This window comes from Schistocerca serialis, chromosome 3 (assembly GCF_023864345.2).
Source record: "Schistocerca serialis cubense isolate TAMUIC-IGC-003099 chromosome 3, iqSchSeri2.2, whole genome shotgun sequence".
In the NCBI taxonomy this organism is placed as follows: Eukaryota; Metazoa; Arthropoda; class Insecta; order Orthoptera; family Acrididae; genus Schistocerca; species Schistocerca serialis.
Window position 1 is genome coordinate 354,828,713 of NC_064640.1, and position 22,170 is coordinate 354,850,882.

General features: G+C 40.5%; 1 protein-coding gene across 1 annotated transcript in view; it reads left to right on the forward strand.

The window, feature by feature from the left end:
* The window catches only part of LOC126470823 (nascent polypeptide-associated complex subunit alpha, muscle-specific form-like), a 269,583-nt gene that overhangs the window by 208,594 nt on the left and 38,819 nt on the right, over nt 1-22,170 (forward strand). Inside the window, exon 5 of the mRNA XM_050098834.1 lies at nt 21,377-21,506. Within this exon, the coding sequence (XP_049954791.1) occupies nt 21,377-21,506 (130 nt within the window). The remainder of the gene's footprint in view (nt 1-21,376; nt 21,507-22,170) is intronic.

Consider the following 22,170-nt stretch of genomic DNA (forward strand, 5'->3'; position numbering starts at 1 on the left):
GGGACGTTAAACTGTATCTTCCACTCCCTGTTTATTTTATTTAACTCACCTTGGAAGTTATTACATGTGGATGTCTCTTTATTCTAAAGATCTCAATTATACGAATGTGTCGGTGATTTGCCATAACCACATTTGTGACAGGCAGCTGTAAACCCAATGATCAACGCAACTCTTCCTCATATAAGATATATCTTGTATACTCTTGTACATCCTTAACTATTAAATCTTCCCATTTAGTGAGGCACGCCTGCTTTACCAACCGTCTAGATATATGTAGCATACTCCTTTATTTCGTTGAAATATTCCGGAATGGTTCCTTCAGCAAGGCCCTTAGTTGCTTCCTATTACCAACCTGTTATAGAACGATGTCGCCGGTCATATTGGTGACACCTAAAGTTCGTACAGAGATAACTATTGTTTGAATGTAAAATTCGAGCAAGATCTTTTGTTTCGTTACTGTTGTAACGAGTGCCCATTTTGTTCTTTGTCAATAGTTGTAAATAGAGGTGTATCACCGCAGTGCAATAGCACGTTTATAGCTCTAGGTGTTAATGGCTCTCTGTCAAAGCTGTACTATTCGATAGCATAAAGGATTCCCCCCCCCCCCCCCCTCTCCCTCACCCACACCCGAAGAGAACGATGTGAAATGAAAATTTTCCTGGAGTTAATAAAGAAGGTATTTCAACGCAAAACCATCGGCTGAATCGGATAATAGGGAACGTTATTCGCTAGCTCTTATTTGCCGGCACAGCGAGAGCCGATGATTTTTGACTCTCAGCTCAATGAACCAAGGTGGAAATATCAGTAGATTTTACTGCTTTGTTATAACGTTCGGGTAGCTGGTGACATAGCGCAATTTCAGGGAAATACATTTCAGACTATGTGTCAAGGGCCATTAAATATGATGACAGCGATACATAAGTCAAATTACTCACTGAAGCTTTTGCCGATATATCATTCGTCAAATACGCAGCCGCGGGAGTTTCTCCGTTAAAGGTTCACCTTACGAACATCAAGGACCAACAGCGGTGCTTGTAATTGACGTGTTCGATCGCCTTATGACACCTGTAGTGAAGTAATTAGCAATCAATTTTGAGTATGGTCTCTAAACTGAGACCTTTTCACAAACTAGACTTCACCGAGATCTGTTGTTATATAATCCAGGAAACGAACACTACCATACGTACTGAGTGTTGTTGGAATACGGCGTTACCCGTCGCACGGTTTAGGAGTAAAGACATTAACGAATTATTAATTCACAAAGTAGTCACAGGTTTTCGCATTCGCTACGTAAACCCGAGAAGGAAGCAGTGCTCCATAATGTCTATGCCCCTTAGAGAGCTGTGTAACATGAAAGCAGTTGAGCCACTGCACGGTGTTGACAGCGAAGGTTAGGGGCAGGGGCGTGGCGCTCCCTAGGCGGCCGCCGGCCAAAGACTGAACTATTTACGCGAGACACCACAGCTTCAAAGCCTCATCCCCCCTCTCCCTTCCCTCGCGCACTCCCCACCACATGCTACCTCTTTTACCGTGGCTGAGAGAGATGGAGATTGTGTGTGTGAATGTGTGTATGTGTTTGTACGTACGTGCGTCGATGTGTGTGTGTGTGTGTGTGTGTGTGTGTGTGTGTGTGTGTGTGGGTGTGTGCGCGAGGGGGAGAGGATTGTTTCCTCCACGTGGTCGGTGACAGGTGCGGCTTCATGTCTTCGCGAGCCGAGTCCGAATGCCCAACCAAGTGAGGCCGTTTGCCAGTGTGCTCGTATGTCTGAGAGGACCAGTATGTTAGTTTGTGGGGAACTGTGCAGCCTCGGAGGGCAGGAACGCATGGCGAGCGCTGGAGCAGAGAGAGTGCGGGCGATCGAACTCGGCTGGGAGCGGGCGGACCTTTGACGCGCCCGCGCGCCACCGGCTTTTGCATGGGTTTGGGTGGCGTGCTTCTCGCGTGCGGCTCTGGTTTTCAATCGAGTTACTCTCCATCCTTATGTCAAACTGCGTCGAAAGCTGAGCTGAGAATGGCGAGTGCCAGGCACAGAGAGAGGCTTGCCGCTCCGTGGGACGGACGAATGACGTAAGCGGGGGGGGGGGGGGGGGTGGTAGAGCGGGGAGAGCTACTATGCTGGAGGCAGAGCGGCGGCACGGGCTCGCCAGTCGGCCCGTAGTGTGGTGATAGTGAGTGCCCTGGGCACACACACGTCGACCGAGCCTCCCGGACAGCTCCGGCCACACGGCGCTGTTCCAACCGGCCTTCCCAGCTTTCGCTCCGTACGCCCGTTCCGCAGCCTCGACCGGTCGATATACCGGCGGAAAATGCGGGGCCGTATGCGGGAATATCGTTGTCAGACGGTTTCGACGCTGCTCTGGACGTAGTGAACCTCATTTTCTGTGCCTTGTTCGGGGACTCGCCGTATCGAACACAGGGTGGGTATCGGAACCAGTATTTCCCTGTGTTGTGCTGTGTAAGTGCGTGTCTGTGTGCTGCCAGAGGTCACTGGAAGTGCGACCTTAGCGGCAACGTTGTGACGTGCGACGCCCGTCGGCAGAGGCGCTGAGCACGCTGTAGAACGAATGCCACGTGTCCAGCTAATTCAAAATTTCCCTCGCAATCAGCTGATTGTGAAATGACTATCAAGACGAACAGTTTTTACATGTGCTTCGGCTTAAGGGAGGGAGGGAGGAAGGGAGTGAGGGGAAGTGGCCCAGCAAGACTGGCGACTACTAGCGGCATCGTGCGACGAACGTTGAAATTACTGGTGTTCCGCGAGTTGCCTCAAGTTGGCTTCGGCCTGTATTTTATTATTGTTTTCGTATATCATTCACTCACCAGTCCACATTCGTTGCTCTGGATAGCACTTAATATATATTAAAAAAGAAATTATTAGGTCGTGCTAAGGTAATGGCCATCCTCGAAGGTGTGCGGTCGCTGCCAGCAGGAGGCATTTAGACTCGTATGCAGCTCTCTTTTCTCTTTACTCCATTAAGTGTATTGTGGCAGATGTGTACGAAAGAACACGGGAAAGTATTCTTTTGTAAGAGACTGAGTCATTTGCAATTCAGTAGGCAGTGTTTTGTGTTAAGTTAGTGACGTACTGGTTACCGTAAAAAAATGGCCTGGATTGTGATTTGTTCCGAGTAGGATCTGAGAGAACTGGTTCTCTGATTAATTTACGCTGGGAAATTTCGAATGTGATGAAAAAGCAAGAAAAATGTGTGTGTGTGTCTGTGAGTGTTCGTGGCTGCGCGCTAGCGCATGAAATAGGCTCAAGACTAATTTTGGATAATGACTTTTGTAACTGCTGTAACTGGTATGTAGAACTTTCGACTTTTCCTTAAAATTAGTCAGTAGCTAAAGTTAGTGGAGACGCTGCTCTGCTATATTTCAACACAGTCATAATTTAATCTGTGTAGCTTTCTCAAGCCCTTTCATGCACAAAACAATGTTGCTACAGTAATATGCATGTTTCGTTGTAAAGTAACGAAATTACAAGCAGGTGTGTTAACTAAGTTTTTGACCGCACGGAATTGTGCACAGTGATACTTTCATGTATTTGCGCTATACTAGTGATTATGACCACCTGCTAGATTCTGTACTGCGGTTTATTTTAGCTCGTAACTCCTCTGAAGCGGAACAGAATTTGCTTTGACATATGGCTGACATCGTAACAGTTTCTCAGAGATGTTTTAATCAGGTTTCTTATTTTCAAATGGAGTCCATATAATAAAAATATCGAGCATGTGTAACAGCAAACTCTGGAACACAGTTCGAATAAAAATATTTGACGAAGGATGTTTCGTATTTGTATGTTGGTAACAGAAACAATCTTCGAAATATTATGGTTTCAGTTACGACGAGTCAGAATTCAGTAGAAACAAGGGGAGTAGTATGCAGATATTTTTAATAACGTTGCATTGCCTTTTATAACAGATGCAAAATGCTGTCCGTTTGTTGCTGCGGTGTTGTGACCAGTGCTACTGTCAGTTTGAACTAGTTATTTTTGTGTTAAGCCACTCACATCAGAGAAGTCTGTAAACAAAACGCCCAAATAACAGTTCCATGATGATAGAAACTGACATGTGTTTCATTTGTGTTTATGAAAACAGTATCCGATCTCATCGGCTAGTAGTCAACTACAACTGGCGAGTGAAATGTCCTGTGTGGTGTGACCTCGTGCTTGAACACGTGGTCTACGACAGATAAAGCAGTCTGCGCCGGCGCTCTGGAGAATATATCTTGAACCACCACTACTCCTTAATTTACACCACGTATTTGTCGCGCACCGTCAATCGAAATAGTAAGCACTTCATTAAAGGTGGATAAGTTTGAGAAATGACACGCAAGTATTTCCCCTGTGGCCATGAACCCTATAATGTGGCAGTATTAAATTATGAAAAGCCTCTTAGAAATATAATAAACATACTCTCAGAAATATAATAAACATACAAAATTTCGTATGTCTTTCCGTAATTCGTGGAAGCGGATGCATGAATAATGAAGCATAGAGTCCCAAATCAGTCCAAATTAATACGAGACTTGCTAGAAGAAAAAGGATGAACAACAAAATCTCATCCAGTCCTATATTTAACAAAACAGTTTTCGATGTCGCCTAATTACTTAATTTTCTAACAGGTCAGATTATTCGAAGTTTCTGTTTAAGCTAAATGCAGTTGAGTTAACTAATTCGAGCGGCAAAACCCTTGTGCTGCTGTCCTTTGGTGAAAAAACTACTAAGAACGAGAATTAGGATTTCGATACGGTCCTTAGACACTTCATACGCGCTGCACGTACGTAGTAAACCACTGGAACGAACCCCAACAACCATTCTAAATGACAGTATTGCTGCACTTGGGATTCTAGTGATTTAGGGCATGTTGTAATGTGTGGGGGGGGGGGGAGGCGAGAGAGAGAGAGAGAGAGTCTAGCCTTTTACGGGTCGGAGTGTTGAGTTCTCGCTTAGGTCGACTAGAAAAATTGAAAAGAGAAATGGATAGATTGGAGTTAGAAATTGTGTGATTTAGCAAAATGCCGTGGCAAGAACAACAGTTCTGGTCAGGTGAGTACGGGGGATTAGGACAAATAACGAACAAGAAGACACGAAACCACGCCAACAGTAACAAAATTACATATGCTTACTAGTGGAAAAAATGTGCTAAATAAAAAAAAAAGCAGTGCATCATGAGAGATGATAATTTGTGACGGAGACTGGAATTAGGTAGATCGAACATGAAGGAAAGGATAAATAGAAGAGCATGGACTGAGGAACAGGAACGAAAGGGGAAGCCGGCTGGTAGAATTTTGCAATGATTACGATGTAACTATTGCAGAAACTTGATTTAAGCATCACAGGAGAAGGCTGTGTACATGTAAAAGACCTGTAGACAGCAGTAGGTCCCAAATAGCTCTTTTAATGGTTAGAAAGGGACTTAAAAACCGCCGGCCGTGGTGGCCGAGCGGTTCTAGGCGCTTCAGTCCGGAACCACGCGGCTGCTACAGTCGCAGGTTCGAACCCTGCCTCGGGCATGGGTGTGTGTAATGTCCCGTAGGTTAGTTAGGTTTAAGTAGTTCTGAGTCTAGGGGACTGTTGACCTCAGATATTAAGTCCCATACTGCTTAGAGCCATTTGAACTTAAAAACCAGTTTTTAAATATCAAAACGTTTCCAGGAGTAGATTGGGGCTCTGGCCATAATTTGTTAGCATGGAAATGCAGATTGGAGGTGAATATATTAAGCGTTTAAGAGGAAGCAATAGGCAACTATTAACTGAATCAGGGGAAAGGAATACAGTATAAGAGGATTTGGTGGCTTTGAGAGATGTAGTGAAGGGCAGAGAAAAAGCTAGGCAGAAAGACACGGCCCAGCGTACGTTAATGGATACCTCAGGAGATATTAAATTTTATTGATGAGAAATAGAAAATAAAGTGTAAAAATGAAGCAGACAGAACCAAAAATTCAGATATGAGACAGAAAAGCAGGCATGGCTAGAGACGAAATGCAAAGCTGTAGAAGCATGCGCGACTGCTGGAAAAGCAGATCCTGTTTATAAGAAAATTAATGATACCTTTGGAGAAGAGGGAAGTAGGTGTGCGGATTTGCAGAGCTCAGATATCAGTCCGGTATGAAACAAAGAGGAGAAGGTAGAAAGAATTATATATGCTGAGGTGACAAAAGTCATGCTATAGCGTTACGCATATATACATATAGCGACAGTATCGCATACACAAGGTATAAAAGGGATTGAAATGTCGGAGCTGTGATTTGTACTTGGGTGTTTCATATGAAAATATTTCCCACGTGATTATGGCCGCACGACGGGAATTAACGGACTTTGAACGCGGAATGGTAGTTGGAGATAGACGAAAGGCACATTCCATTTCGGAAATAATTAGGGAACTCAGTATTCTGAGATCCACAGTGTCAAGAATGTGCCGAGAATACCAGATTTCAGGAATTACCTCTCGCCACGGACAACGCAGTGGCCGACGGCCTTCACTTAACGATCGAGAGCAGCGGCGTTTGCGGTTAGTTTTCAATGCTAACAAACCAGCAACACTGCGTGAAATAACCGCAGAAATCCACGTGGGACGTAAGACGAACGTATCCATTAGGGCAGTGGGGCGAAATTTGGCGTTAATGGGCTATGGCAGCAGACCCCCGACGCGAGTGCCTTTGCTAACAGCGCGATATCGCGTACGACGCCTCTTCTGGGTTCGTGACCATACCGGTTGGATCCTCGGCGACTGGAAAACCGTAGCCTGGTCACACGAGTCCGGATTTCAGTTGGTAAGAGCTGATGGTGGGTTTAGAGAGTGGCGCAGACCCCACTGGGTCCTTGTTATATTGGACTATTTGGAGATCATTTGCAACCATTCATGGACTTCATGTTTTCAAACAGCGATGGAATTCGTATGGATGAAATGCGCCATGTCACCGGGCCATAGCTGTTCTCAATTTGTTTGAAGAACGTTCAGGACTCTTAGAGCGAATTATTTGGCCACCCATATGAGCGGACATGAATCCGATCAGACATTTACGGTACATAATCGAGAGGTCAGTTCGTACACTAAATCCTGCTCAGGCAACACCTTCGCAATTATGGACGGCTACAGAGGCACCATGGTTCAGTATTTCTGCAGGGGACATCCATGACTTGTCGAGTCCGTGTCACGTCAAGTTGCTGCACTACGACGGGCAAAAGGAGGTCCGACACGATATTAGTAGGCATCCCATAACTTTAGTCACCTCACAAAATGATGGAAATAGAAGAGGTGAAGATGAGATGGGTGATTCGATCCAGTTAGAAAAATTTTACAAAATACTGAAAGCCGTAAGTTAAAGCAAGTCGGGATTTTGCTAATTCACGAAATGCAAATGTCGGGATGATTTCTTCCAAAGACCATGGCCAATTCCCCTTCCTATCCACTCTGCCGCTAATGACCTCGCCGTGGACAGGACGTTAAATCCTAACCGTCCTTTGTTTTCAAAACAAGGTATCTGAAGTAGATCACATTCCTTGAGAATGATTAAGATCCTAGATAGAATCAATCACGCCAAAATAGTTTCAAAAAAATGGCTCTGAGCACTATGGGACTTAACTACTGAGGTCATCAGTCCCCTAAAACTTAGAACTACTTAAACCTAACTAACCTAAGGACATCACACACATCCATGCCCGAGGCAGGATTCGAACCTGCGACCGTAGCGGTCACGCGGTTCCAAACTGACGCGCTTAGAACCGCACGGCCAGACCGGCTGGCAAACAGTTTCACCTGCTATGCAGGGTGTATGGGACCCTTCAGAGACCGAGAAGACAGTAATAATTCCCAGGAAAGAAACATGCTGACAGGTGCGAGTTAATAGCAAACCATAAATTTAATAGGCCGTAGTTATAAAATCTTAACACACGTGATCTACAAAAGCATGGTAAAGCCGACTTGAGGGAAGATCGGTTTGGGTTCTGCAGAAGCGTAGGAACCCACGAAACATGGTGCACCTGCAATTTAGAAGTGGGTTGAATAATTTATACCATCTATAGATTCAGAAAAATGGTGCGACAGTGTTGGTTGGAATGCACTTAGTGAAATTCTGAAGTTATCGGGGACAAAATACAGGGAGAGAAAGACTGTCTACAACTTGTACTGAAACTAGACTGCAATTAAAAGCCGAAGGGCATATAAAGGACGCAGTGACGTGAGTGAGTGAGGAGAGGTTGGGACAGGGTTGTAGCCTATTCGGGGTGTTATCCAATCAGTTTATCGTGTATGCAGTAAAGAAAACAGAGAAATTTCGAACTGGAGAAGAAATAAAAAAAATGAGGTTTGCCGACAATAATGACATTCTTTTGGAGATGTCGAAGCACTTGGAAGGTCATAATGTATAGCTATTGAAGAGTGTTAAAAGATAAGCATCGGTAAATGTGAAAAAGGTTATGTAGTGTAGTTGAATTGAATCAGATGATGAAGGAATTGTATTAGGAAATTAAACATTTAAAAGCGTTTTGATATTTGGACAGCAAAATTACTAATGGTAACAGAAATACGGTATATAAAGTATCAAAAATAGCAAGAAAAAGAAATATTTGTTAACACTGAACATGAATTTGTTACAAAATCTTTTCTCTGTAAGCCATACATGGAAATGAAACGTGGATGATAAACAGTACAGACAAAAATAGAATGTAAGGTTCTGAAAAAGTTATGTTAGAAGAGAATGATGACGGTTAGATGGCTTGATCGAGTAACTAATGAATTACTGAATCGAATTGGGGGTGGGAGATGAGCTTTATATGATTCAAATGGCATAATTTCATATTTCACATCCTCAGGAACTGACAAATGAGAGGAAAAACTGAATAGAGAGAGGGAAGCTAGACTTACACGAGGTACACAGCGTAGCGTGAAGAGCTGCTTTCAAACCCGTCTTCTGATTGTTGACCTCAACAAGTAGGTGTTGCAATGATGTAGATTTACAAGAGCCGTTGATTTGATAGTCGAAATGTGTTTGGGGGGGGGGGGGGGGGGGAGTACTAAGCCAGTGTTATGACACCGAAAGAAGATTAATGTATCGATATCGATGAACTCCTATGCATCTGCATCATCACCTTTATTACTCAAATAATAAGATAATTACAGGTTCTCTCAACGGGTACAATATATGTTCAGATTAGTTAAGCAGTTTGCATTGTAACACGAAATTCGTAAATTCCTCCGTTCTATTTAGATACTGCCTGAAATTTTCGCGCCTTGAGCAGAGGTGTTCTGTAAGAACACAGTCTGTGGCTTTCTTCTACTGGCATTTTCAAACTTGCAACTGGGTATTAAAATGGCCATTTCACATAGTAGTACAGCGGACATTATGTTTTGGTCAGTTTCCAAGTCACACGTTGAGTTGCTGTACTATGGGCAAGACAGCTTCAAGGTTTCAGGGCAACCTACCAATGCATTAGGAAAGACGGACTTTGCAGTGGAGTGTGTCGTTTTACATAGGGACCATCCTTCCACACAGTGATACCAAAGCAATGCTGAAAAACAGGGCGATGAGTATTTTAGCCGGGAATTGCAACACGAGAAGCCATTGACTGTTTTCACATTGTTGCCCGGAGTGTCAGACATGAAACCATTGACAGCACAAAGAATTAGACACACTGTAGTTCATTTACACACGCACAACGAACAAGACGCTGGTAAATTTATCTTGTTCAATATGGAGGGGGTAACTGTGTAACAATACCCCAGAGCCACATACCCACTTCGCCGATATCTAGGGGCTTTGATGTCTGACTGTAGATGTTAAAAACGTGCCTGGATGTGAAGTGAAAACTGTTAAACGCTAATTATATTCGTTTCGGTACGATATTCTACTAGTCGAACACCGCAATATATTAGCACGTGTCGGTGCATATGGATAGAACAATCAAATGGCTCTAAGCACTATGGGACTTAACATCTGAGGTCATCAGTCCCTAGACTTAGAATTACTTAAACCTAACTAACCTAAGGACATCACACACATCCATGCCCGAGGCAGGATTCGAACCTGCGACCGTAGCAGCAGCGCGGTTCCGGACTGAAGTGCATATGGATAGAAATGAAGCTGCTATATGAGTGTTAGGTCGAGGCAAACAGCGTTACTGACCCTCCAGTAGTCCATCCCAGATTGGTGGGTAAGTGTATCAGAAAACAATCTCCAGAGTACTCCATCTGGTTTATTGTATATCCCAGTTAAATCCGGAACTTAACCTCGCATTTGGGACATTACTGTACGTGTTGTTGTTGTTGTTGTTGCTGTCGTCTTCAGTCCAGGAACTGGTTTGATGCAGCTCTCTATGTTACTCTATTCTGTGCAAGCCTCTTCATCTCCGAGTAACTACTGCAACCTACATCGCCGACTGGTGTGGCCGAGCGGTTCTAGGCGCTTCAGTCTGGAACCGCGCGAACCGGTACGGTCGTAGGTTCAAATCCTGCCTCGGCCATGGATGTGTGTGATGTCCTTAGGTTAGTTCTAAGTTGTAGGGGACTGATGACCTCAGATGTTACGTCCCATAGTGCTCAGAGCCATTTGAACGATTTGCAACCTACATCCTTATGAATCTGCTTAGCGTGTTCATCTCTTCGTCTTCCTCTACGATTTTTACCCTCCACGCTTCCGTCCCGTACTAAATTGGTGATTCCATGATGCCTCAGTACGTGTCCTAGCAACCGATCCCTTCTTGTAGTCAAGTTGTGCCACAAAGTCCTCTTCTCCCCAATTCTGTTCAGTACCTCCTGGTCAGTTACGTGATCTTCCCATCTATTCTTCAGTATTCTTCTGTAGCACCACATTTCGAAAGCTTCTATTCTTTTCTTGTGTAAACCATTTATCGTCCCTGTCTCACTTCGGTGCATGGCTACACTCCATACAAATACTTTCAGAAAGGAATTCCTGACACTTAAATCAACACTCGATGTTAACAAATTTCTCTTTTCAGTAACGCTTTCCTTGCCATAGCCAGTCTACATTTTATATCCTCCCTTCTTTGACAATCATCTGTTATTTTGCTTCTCAAATAGCAAAACTCATGTACTACTTGAAGTGTCTCATTTCTTAATCTGATTCCCTCGGCATCACTTGATTTAATTCGACTAAATTCCATTAGCCTCGCTTTGCTTTTGTTGCTGTTCATCTTATATCCTTTCAAGACACTATCCATTCCGTTCAGCTGCTCTTCCATGTCCTTTGCTGTCTGTAAAGAAGTTAATACACTATTGTCTCTCTGCCTGGCTGCTGTTGGAAGAAATAACCATGGATATAGTATTTACGCAAAATGTATACGACGAAGTCGATGCAGACAACTGAATCGTCGTTCTAGATTCACGGTTCAGATTGTCATCTGGATAAGACTGTGGTATCACTTTAAAGTAAAGCAATAGAACTTCCGTGTCACCACTACAACAGAAATACGAAGGTGCGGCTGCTTCATGCCTTGAGTTTTGGGAAAGGTAACGAGAAAAGAAGCTGAAACATACTGGGGAATCTAAAAAAACTTGCAATGAACTTCTGCTAGAAGGGGATGAATATCTAAAAGGCAGCGCTAATAAAGCCCTTCCAGACTTAGGAATGTGTAATATAAACAAGTGAAAAAAACTGCTGCTGCTGGACGGAACAAGTCAGTGGCTATAGAAAGGGTTGCACGACACGACGGACGGTCACAGTCAAGTAACGTGTGACGTTGCCGTCGTCCGTTGTTAAGAGTAGTGCTTGTGACGGGTTTTGTTACCAGTTGGGGTAAACACGTTCGTTTGCTGTCGTGTGCAAAATCGATCACGCTCTGTTCAAATGTCTCGGAACCCTATGGGACTTAACATCTGTGGTCATCAGTCGATCATATTCTGTGTAAATATGATCAACAACTACAAACGGAAGTAATGGCCGAGCGAAAAATTTCTTGCGGGACTGCGATTTTAATAAACACATCGCTTCTGCTCTTCATGTCAAGTGTTGTCTTGGAGTGGTGCCATGGTCAGTCAATTTTGTTAATTATCCCAAATAACATAGTAATTGACAGAACGTTCAAATATACAAGAAAATAGCAATACAGCAACTGTGATATTATATGCGAGTATGCCAACTAAGAGCCCTTGATTTATTGTGGGGGAGAAAATGAAAGCCGGCCGCGGTGGTCTAGCGGTTCTGGCGCTGTAGTCCGGAACCGCGGGACTGCTACAGTCGCAGGTTCGAATCCTGCGTCGGGCATGGGTGTGTGTGATGTCCTTAGGTTAGTTAGGTTTAAGTAGTTCTAAGTTCTAGGGGACTTATGACCTAAGATGTTGAGTCCCATAGTGCTCAGAGCCATTTTTTGGAGAAAATGAAATGAATTCAGTTCCCTGAAGTGCGAGGGAAATGTGCGATCAGTGTTGGTGACTAGCGCGGTTCACAATATAGTGTAGCATACACCCTCATGCTAACGTCTCTGGTTTACAGAAACGTGCAGTGCTGCGCTCTGCTGGGTTTCATCGAGATTGGACAGCTTAGAGATTCCCACTACACGATTGTTTCATTCGAAACTCTTCCACGTATCCCCCAATTGTAAAAACATCCGAATGACGAAACACAGCTGTAGGCAGTGCTACCACGGAATTTGTATCGGCAGTTTTTGTAAACGTAAGTTATTACTCTGGTCTCGCACCCGTTGTTCTCGTGTACATTGTAGTATGTTGCATTGCATTTATTGACAGTTTTGCCGCGTATCTTTTGTCTGTTACACACAAGCCTGGACAGTTACTTATGCTACTCACCTGGCTCAGAGTTCGAAAATTTGAATAGCAGTCAATAGACTAATTAGCGTATTTTAAACACGTATAAGTTTATGCTGTCTGGGTTGCCGTGTCCTCCCCAGACACATCTTTCACAAATCCAGAACAGGAAGAACACCAGTCCTACTACAATCTCTACGCAGCTAGGGAACACGAGGGTACTACGGAGGGCCCCACATTACTGCTGCCGTCTGACATTAGTACTTGCGGGCGACTTAGGCCACCATCAGTAGACAGGTGAATTGCAAAGGCGGGGAAAATGTCGGAATTGCTAACGGCGTTCCATCAACTGATAACACAACTATGGGAACGAGTAAGGAAAAGCCAACGCTCTTATTTAATGTTTGACTATTTGCTGCATTGAAACACTTTCCTCTAAAGTTTTCTGCCCATGTAATGACGGAAAAGTTTGAATACTAAAAAGGGCACGTATTGCACCCAAAATTAATTTTTTACTGTTCAACAGAGCGTGCACGTTTATGATAGTTCGTGAAAAATTAACAATTTTCCGAATTAGAACCCAGTTCGTTGTCACTCATCTCGTCAGCTTCTTTCGCTAAATTTGCGTCTTTATTTGCAAAAAAATATTAGTTTGTGCAATATCACTCCAATATTAGTAATTTATCGCGAAGTGAAGCTGATTCACAAAAATGTACTGTAATTTCATATCAGAATTGAATACAGGAGCTGGTAAAGGTTACTGTGTCACTCCCTTTCATTTTTTACGGTCGATGTAAAATATATAATGCACCACGGGCGCCTATACGGTAGTTTGTAGGAGCGGGGCGGAGGGCCGGCTAGACCTGGCGCTATGGTAATATTTTGGAAGACGATTGGCGACTTGCAAGGATAATACTGACTTTTAAATCGTTTTCTTGAAAGAAAAACACCTAACTGCGCCATATTTTTTTCCTTTTCCCTGAGAGCTGAAGAGGGGGAGAGGCCTTGCCCCCCCCCCCCCCCCCGCCCCCAATTAACTAGAACTTCAGACTGTGCTGCAGATCAATCTTTTACCTTCTGTGTGTGTGTGTGTGTGTGTGTGTGTGTAATAGCAGAAGGGTCCATGAAATGCACTTTGGCAGTGAGTTGGGTTTGGGTTCCAATCATGCACACAGCTTTAATCTGCCCAGAAGCTTCACTACCATCAAACATACTGATCTGCATTTTGAAACTGATGCAAAGGGCCCCTTACATATTCTAGCATATTTCTCAAATGTGTTGTTATGTAATCAGAGTTCCCTAAAATATCAAGAAATAAATGGAATAGGCATAGCTTGTTTACCAAAATTGTTCTGCTCATCACGTTCAAAGCCCTCTTTTTGCCATATCATCACAAGACATGGTTATTCCACTACAAAGAGAGGGAGGGGTCTTGAGCAGTACTTTCAGTATTTAAAATTGAAGAATTATTGGATTTTACTACTTCCAAATATAGCATGGAAACTCAATGTACAGAACTTAAATTTTAATTTTGTGTGATTACACTAGACTATTCTTCACAAGGTCATCAATGTTGTAACACATTTAGTGATACCAGAATGCAATGTATGTGTCAGAGTTCAAAGTGCAGAACACAGCAGATTTTAGAACTTCCGGCTGATACAGTTCATAAAGACCTTATATGCATGAACATCCACCCAGATGGAGCCCGTGATAGAGCAAAATGGAGACAACCGATCCATGTAGTGGACTCCAAAGGCCCACGGGAAAAACGCGAAGGAAAATAATAATAATAATAATAATAATAATAATAATAATAATACACAACATTTATTACTAGATACCCAGAATTAAAATTTTTAACAGAACAACGATTAGCTGATCAGATCCGTGTAATAATAAAAAATAACAGGATACCCCAGTCAGAATTAGAAAACATCAAACAACAAGTACAACAAATACTGGAACAAAATAATGTGCAATCAGAAGAAGAAGAAAATACAGTAATGGACTCAAACATCCCAGAGCAAACAAACAAAGAACAACATGCACCAATTAAACAATCAGAGGAAAACGAAATCTTAAGACAGCCACCAGAACAAGCACAAATAGAACACGAAGTGACACAGATGTTAGATATACAAGAAAAATTTCAGCTAACATATATAGAATACAAAGACACAAATACAGACATTAGACCATTCTTGCGTAGACCACCAAATAACCCACAAGTCGAAACAACAATAAAAACTATCAACACAATCATACACAACAAAATAAATGAAAACACAACTATGGAAGAGTTACAACTACTGGTTTATATAGGAGCACTCACTACACTAAATATACACACTAGGCAGAGATCAGAACCAACCAACACACAGAAGAAACCCACAAAACCAGTATGGCAACACAGGCTACAGATCAAAATAGAAAAACTGAGAAAAGACATCGGACAGCTAACACAATTTATAAGAAATGAAATCTCGGAAAAAAAACGAAAAAAGTTAGGTAAAATCTCACAACAAGAAGCGACAGAGCAATTAGACGAAAAGAAGCAGAAATTACAAGCATTAGCCAAACGACTCAGAAGATACAAAAAAAGTGAAAATAGAAGGAAACAAAACCAAACATTCAACACAAACCAAAAGAAATTTTACCAGACAATAGATAACACACACATTAAAATAAATAATCCACCAAACATAACAGACATGGAACACTTCTGGAGCAACATATGGTCAAACCCGGTACAACATAACAGGCATGCACGGTGGATACAAGCAGAAACAGATACATACAAGATGATACCACAAATGCCTGAAGTGATAATTTTGCAACATGAAGTCACCCAAGCAATTAATTCTACTCACAATTGGAAAGCCCCTGGAAATGATAAAATAGCAAATTTCTGGTTAAAGAAGTTCACCTCAACACATTCACATCTAACTAAATTATTTAACAGTTACATTGCAGACCCATACACATTCCCTGATACACTTACACACGGAATAACATATCTGAAACCTAAAGATCAAGCAGACACAGCGAACCCAGCTAAATATCGCCCCATAACATGCCTACCAACAATATACAAAATATTAACTTCAATCATTAAACAGAAATTAATGACACATACAACACAGAACATAATTATAAATGAAGAACAAAAAGGCTGTTGCAAAGGAGCACGAGGATGTAAAGAGCAACTGATAATAGATGCAGAGGTGACATATCAAGCTAAAACTAAACAAAGGTCGCTACACTACGCATACATTGATTACCAAAAAGCTTTTGATAGTGTACCCCACTCATGGTTACTACAAATATTGGAAATATACAAAGTAGATCCTAAATTGATACAGTTCCTAAACATAGTAATGAAAAATTGGAAAACCACACTTAATATCCAAACAAATTCAAATAATATCATATCACAGCCAATACAGATTAAGCGTGGAATATACCAAGGAGACTCATTAAGTCCTTTCTGGTTCTGCCTTGCTCTGAACCCACTATCCAACATGCTAAATAATACAAATTATGGATACAATATTACTGGAACATACCCACACAAAATCACACATTTGCTATACATGGATGATCTAAAACTACTGGCAGCAACAAATCAACAACTCAACCAATTACTAAAGATAACAGAAGGATTCAGCAATGATATAAGTATGGCTTTTGGAACAGACAAATGTAAGAAAAATAGCATAGTCAAGGGAAAACATACTAAACAAGAAGATTACATATTGGATAACCACAGCGACTGCATAGAAGCGATGGAAAAAACGGATGCCTATAAATATCTAGGATACAGGCAAAAAATAGGAATAGATAGTACAAATATCAAAGAAGAACTAAAAGAAAAATATAGACAAAGACTAACAAAAATACTGAAAACAGAATTGACAGCAAGAAACAAGACAAAAGCTATAAATACCTATGCCATACCAATATTGACCTACTCATTTGGAGTAGTGAAATGGAGTAACACAGACCTAGAAGCACTCAATACACTTACACGATCACAATGCCACAAATATAGAATACATCACATACATTTAGCAACAGAAAGATTCACATTAAGCAGAAAGGAAGGAGGAAGGGGATTTATCGACATAAAAAACCTACATTATGTACAGGTAGACAATTTAAGAAAATTCTTTCTAGAACGAGCAGAAACTAGCAAAATACACAAGGCAATCACTCATATAAATACATCGGCTACACCACTGCAATTTCATAACCACTTCTACAACCCTTTAGATCACATAACATCAACAGACATGAAGAAAGTAAATTGGAAAAAGAAAACACTACATGGCAAGCACCCGTATCATCTAACACAGCCACACATCGATCAAGACGCATCCAACACATGGCTAAGAAAAGGCAATATATACAGTGAGACAGAAGGATTCATGATTGCAATACAGGATCAAACAATAAACACCAGGTATTACAGCAAGCATATTATTAAAGATCCCAATACCACAACGGATAAATGCAGACTTTGTAAACAACAAATAGAAACAGTAGATCACATCACAAGCGGATGTACAATACTAGCAAATACAGAATACCCCAGAAGACATGACAATGTCGCAAAAATAATACATCAACAGCTTGCCTTACAACATAAACTTTTAAAACAACACGTTCCTACATACAAGTATACACCACAAAATGTACTGGAGAATGATGAATACAAATTATACTGGAACAGAACCATTATAACAGATAAAACAACGCCACATAACAAACCTGACATCATACTCACCAATAAAAAGAAGAAATTAACACAACTAATCGAAATATCTATACCCAATACAACAAATATACAAAAGAAAACAGGAGAAAAAATTGAAAAATACATCCAACTGGCTGAGGAAGTCAAAGACATGTGGCATCAGGATATAGTTGACATCATACCAATTATACTATCAACTACAGGAGTCATACCACACAATATCCACCAGTACATCAATGCAATACAGCTACATCCAAACTTATATATACAACTACAGAAATCTGTAATTATTGATACATGTTCAATTACCCGAAAGTCCCTAAACGCAATGTAACATATACCGTACAGTTAAAAGGAAGTGACGCTTGATCAAGGTCCGCGTCACTTTCATTCCGAACCAGACCTAAGGTCTGAGAAAGGAAAGATAATAATAATAATAATAATAATAATAATAATAATAATAATAATAAGAAGAAGAAGAAGAAGAAGAAGAAGAAGATACTGTAACTGAAACAGTTATGATAATCAAGTTGGAATTCTGTAGTTTACTAAGCTTGCAATGTGATGATAAAAACTGAGCACTTACTTGCACACCACTCTAAGGTTTTGTTATTCTAGTCTCCAATTCACAAATCTCCAATACAAAATTTGTTACTTTCTCAGTAGCCTCTGTTTAAGATGAAAAACAGAACACAACAATGAGTTTGTTTCAGTTGAATTGTGTATTTCTTCTAAGGCTGTTTTGTGAGTGTAACATTCCACTCATGTGAACAATACCCTCTGGGTTAGTTTGTGGTATTGGAGCCCCCCTAAAATCCTGTTTGTGGTGACAGACTGACTTGTAGCATAGACCAAGGTCTAGGACTAGGAAAACATGTATGAGATAATCAACAAGCATTGTGATGCATATTATGAACATACATTGTAAACAAACTACAAAATTGTAGAGCTCAGGTCCACTACAAAATATTTACCCCCGTCTGTAGTACATGCTAAGGAAGGGAGTCTAGAATAATGCAATAAATGAAAAGTAGTTTCTTATGAAGATTTATAAATGGAGGTGGTTTTACTACTGAGAGCACAACAAGTAAAATATTTTTTACACTTTTATTACCATATGTTGTGCTTGCACAGTCAATGGATGGTGAACTCGTGCAAATTAAAAACAAGTTTAATTTTTTCCCCCCTATATTTGATATAATTAATGCAACGGTTCTCAATGAGACATGTGTTGAAATATGGCACCAAAGCCAAACACAAGAAATGTGATGTCATGGTGTACCACAAAGTCGTTAGTTTTTTAAAAAAAATTTTTATCCACATATACAGAAAAAATAAAGTGCCCTCCTGTATAAATGGGAAAGGGTAGAGTGCCTTACTGACAACTGTAGTAGGCATCATCACAAATAATGAAAAATTTTGTTTCCCAGAGATATTATAAAATTGCACACCTAGTAATTGTAAAATGAGTTTATTACAAAAGATTGTAATGATTCACTCTGGAAAATTTGGTTAATGCATTGAAGATGTTACCAAATGCATATCATAGTATTATGGAACATCTTGAAGGTTGGTTGTAACTAGTGGTACTGGATGTCAGTTTTGATCTATCACATACCAGTGTTGTTGTGTGTATTGCACAGCCTTAGGTCTAGGTTAGTTCAGAATGTGACAGTTCCATTGTGTGATGGTGAAGCTAATAAATGTGAATTTGAATTTGAGATCTTAGCTGAGATATCATATTGACCTGTAATGTAGCTTGAGATGTAAGTTAGGTTGGGAGGTGACAATTTGCATGTGGTTTTGATGGTGCCAGTGACTGTGATAACTATATTTCTTCTCATTATTGTGCATATTAAACCATATGGTATTTCAGTGAGTGGTTTATGTCTACCATTACAACATCAGATATCAAAGAAAATAGGTGGTATCATTAGGATCAATGTATCACCTATAAGAACCAAATGCATTAAAACAAAAAAAAAGTGACCAACTTTGTTGAGCCACCCAGGGTGCAGTTCAAGGCCAAGGTCCAACTTACTCGCTTACAAATGCTACACAACTTAACTTGCAAAAATATTTATTTAATGCTCCCAGCTGAACAGCTTCTTACTTATTTTTACTTTATGGCAGCCATTGTCCATCTCCCAGTGTGAATGAATTTTCTGTGAAAAAGAATTCTCTGTCTATGACTGTGGTTATGAGTCACAGTTTTGTGATTTTCTTAGTGTGAGTGCATTTTGTGTGTGGGTGTAGTACTCTCTAATTGATGATGTACATTATTTATTCCTTGTAACAATTTCTCAGTGTCACATCTGACAAATTCTGCATATACTTTCTTCAAGTAAGTAGAATGATACACACTTAAACTATTTTCATAATGCAGGTACTGGGTGCATATCAACAACACAAATAAGAGCTGTTTCTGTGTCTTTCAAGTTAAGAGTCACTGAAATCTTAATTTATGAAATTTAGTTCCTCCCTCAGAATTGCACTATGCACAAATCTAGAGGCAGGTTACCAGACATGATGAAATGGCTCAGTACAAATGTGGTGCCAGTGAGCACCATAGCTCAGGACTTAAGTCCTAGCCCAATTCAAGTTCTGAACTGCTACAAAGTTTATCAAAAGATAACCATCAACTGAAATACACACACACACACACACACACACACACACACACACACACACACACACAAAAATTGTAACCAGTCACTTTTACAGATCTTGACACTTTGCACATACGGCTTCTTGTATAATCATAGTCACTGTCTTCCAGTGGTCACAGGCTGATTTTGCAAATCGTAGGCTATGTCCAAGAAACAAGTAGATAGCATTATTAGTTTTGGAGCATTGTTACCAGCCTTAAGGATCGTATGTTTGCATGCAGTATTTGGAAAAAGGAAAAATCCAGTAATTCTTCAATTTGAAAACGTTTACAACACAGTATAAGTTTCAGTTTAAGTATATATCAGAACTGAGCTACCAAATACTAATTTCATTCATTTTAAAGCTGCAGTAGTATTGACATACCAGGCAAGTTTCAGAGTATTTATCTCAATTTATATCATGACTCCAACATAGAATACGAACATGAACAGCACAGGAACATTAAAAAGAGAAGCCTAATGAGTAAGGACACAAATGATTCGTGTTATTAACAGCACAGTTTGCCCAGACTGCAGATTTCTTATATCAACAGAATGCCATGAAAGAATGAAATATGATAGATCAACATAAAACTACATAATTTGCTACCTTTTAAAAGTAGAGATTGGGATCAGAGATTGGCCGATATCGCAGAGTAGGAGGAAAGGTTAATGACTTTACAGTGGAATAGTGATATAGAAAAGAAAGTTGCCAACCACCGAATTTGTTGAAGTGAAATGAGGGGGACATGGAGAAAACCTTGATGGTGGTTGGCTGATGTTGGCTAAAGATCTCTAATGTTAAAAATATTTGTTACCAGAAATGAGTAAAAGAAGACATTTTTAACATACAGTATCTATGTACTGTTCATTTGTTACTTGTATAGCCCCCCGGGAAAGTGAAATATTTTATGTGACTAAATTGTATTGTGTACAAAAAGGTGGATTACTTGACACATCATACATTCGTATTTGTAGCTGTAAATATTATTCTTAGTAGCTGTTAAATACAGTCTGGCATTTTTCCATTCATATGCACATCAAAAGACCTGCGTAAAGAGTATGTTTCTATTTGCATTATTAATGTTGCATGGGAAAAATGGATGTTTTATTTTTAAATTAATTTTAAAAGGATGGACAACCTATAAAATGAGATTTTTTTTATACATAGTGATGCAGTGTCAGTCTCGTACTTTAGAAATGAATTTCAACACTGGATACTTGACATCTCTGTTATTGTTTTCAGGATCTGACTGGGCAGAATAGCAATGACAGCTCAAGCGGTCCAGCACCGGGCACGCCCAATTCTCAGGGTATGAGACCCACTCCATCGCCGACTGGCTCCACAGGCTCCCGCTCAATGTCCCCAGCTGTCGGTTAGTACCAGTGCATAAAATCTGCATAAAAACAGACTTACGAGGGCTGTAGAGGTAGCAGCCCCATTCTGGCCATGACAGATATTCAGGATTACACATTAGATCATGCAATGTTCTGGATGATTTGTTGAAACAAAATGCAAACAGTGACCTTAAAGAGTGTTAATTTACATTTATGTCACAGTTTACATGCAGAAAAAATCACAATACCTTCAGTAATCACTGCCCTTCATAAATGGTTACATCTCAAACTTTGGCATATTTCAGATGATATTTGTTGTTATTTTAACAAAGTTAATGGGTACAATGTGGGAATTTATACACCTGCTGTCACCTTTAGATTAGATTAGATTAGATTTACTTTCATTCCAATTGATCCGTAGTGAGGAGGTCCTCCAGGATGTAGAATATGTCAGTCCTGTTATATGTAGTTTGTTGAAAGATATTTTCCTTCATTGTTCAGATTACTGTTATTAATTATTGTGCAGTGTAACATTCATATTGCTATTTATGACAGTGGAATAAAAAGAATGTTAAACACATAATAATGAACAACTGGTCCCTGTTATTTATTTAGTCATTTCAAGTAATTTGAGGAATGTTCCTTCTCTAAGTTCAAATATGATATCTTAGTGAGGGAAGAGCTAATATTAAGTCCAAGAAA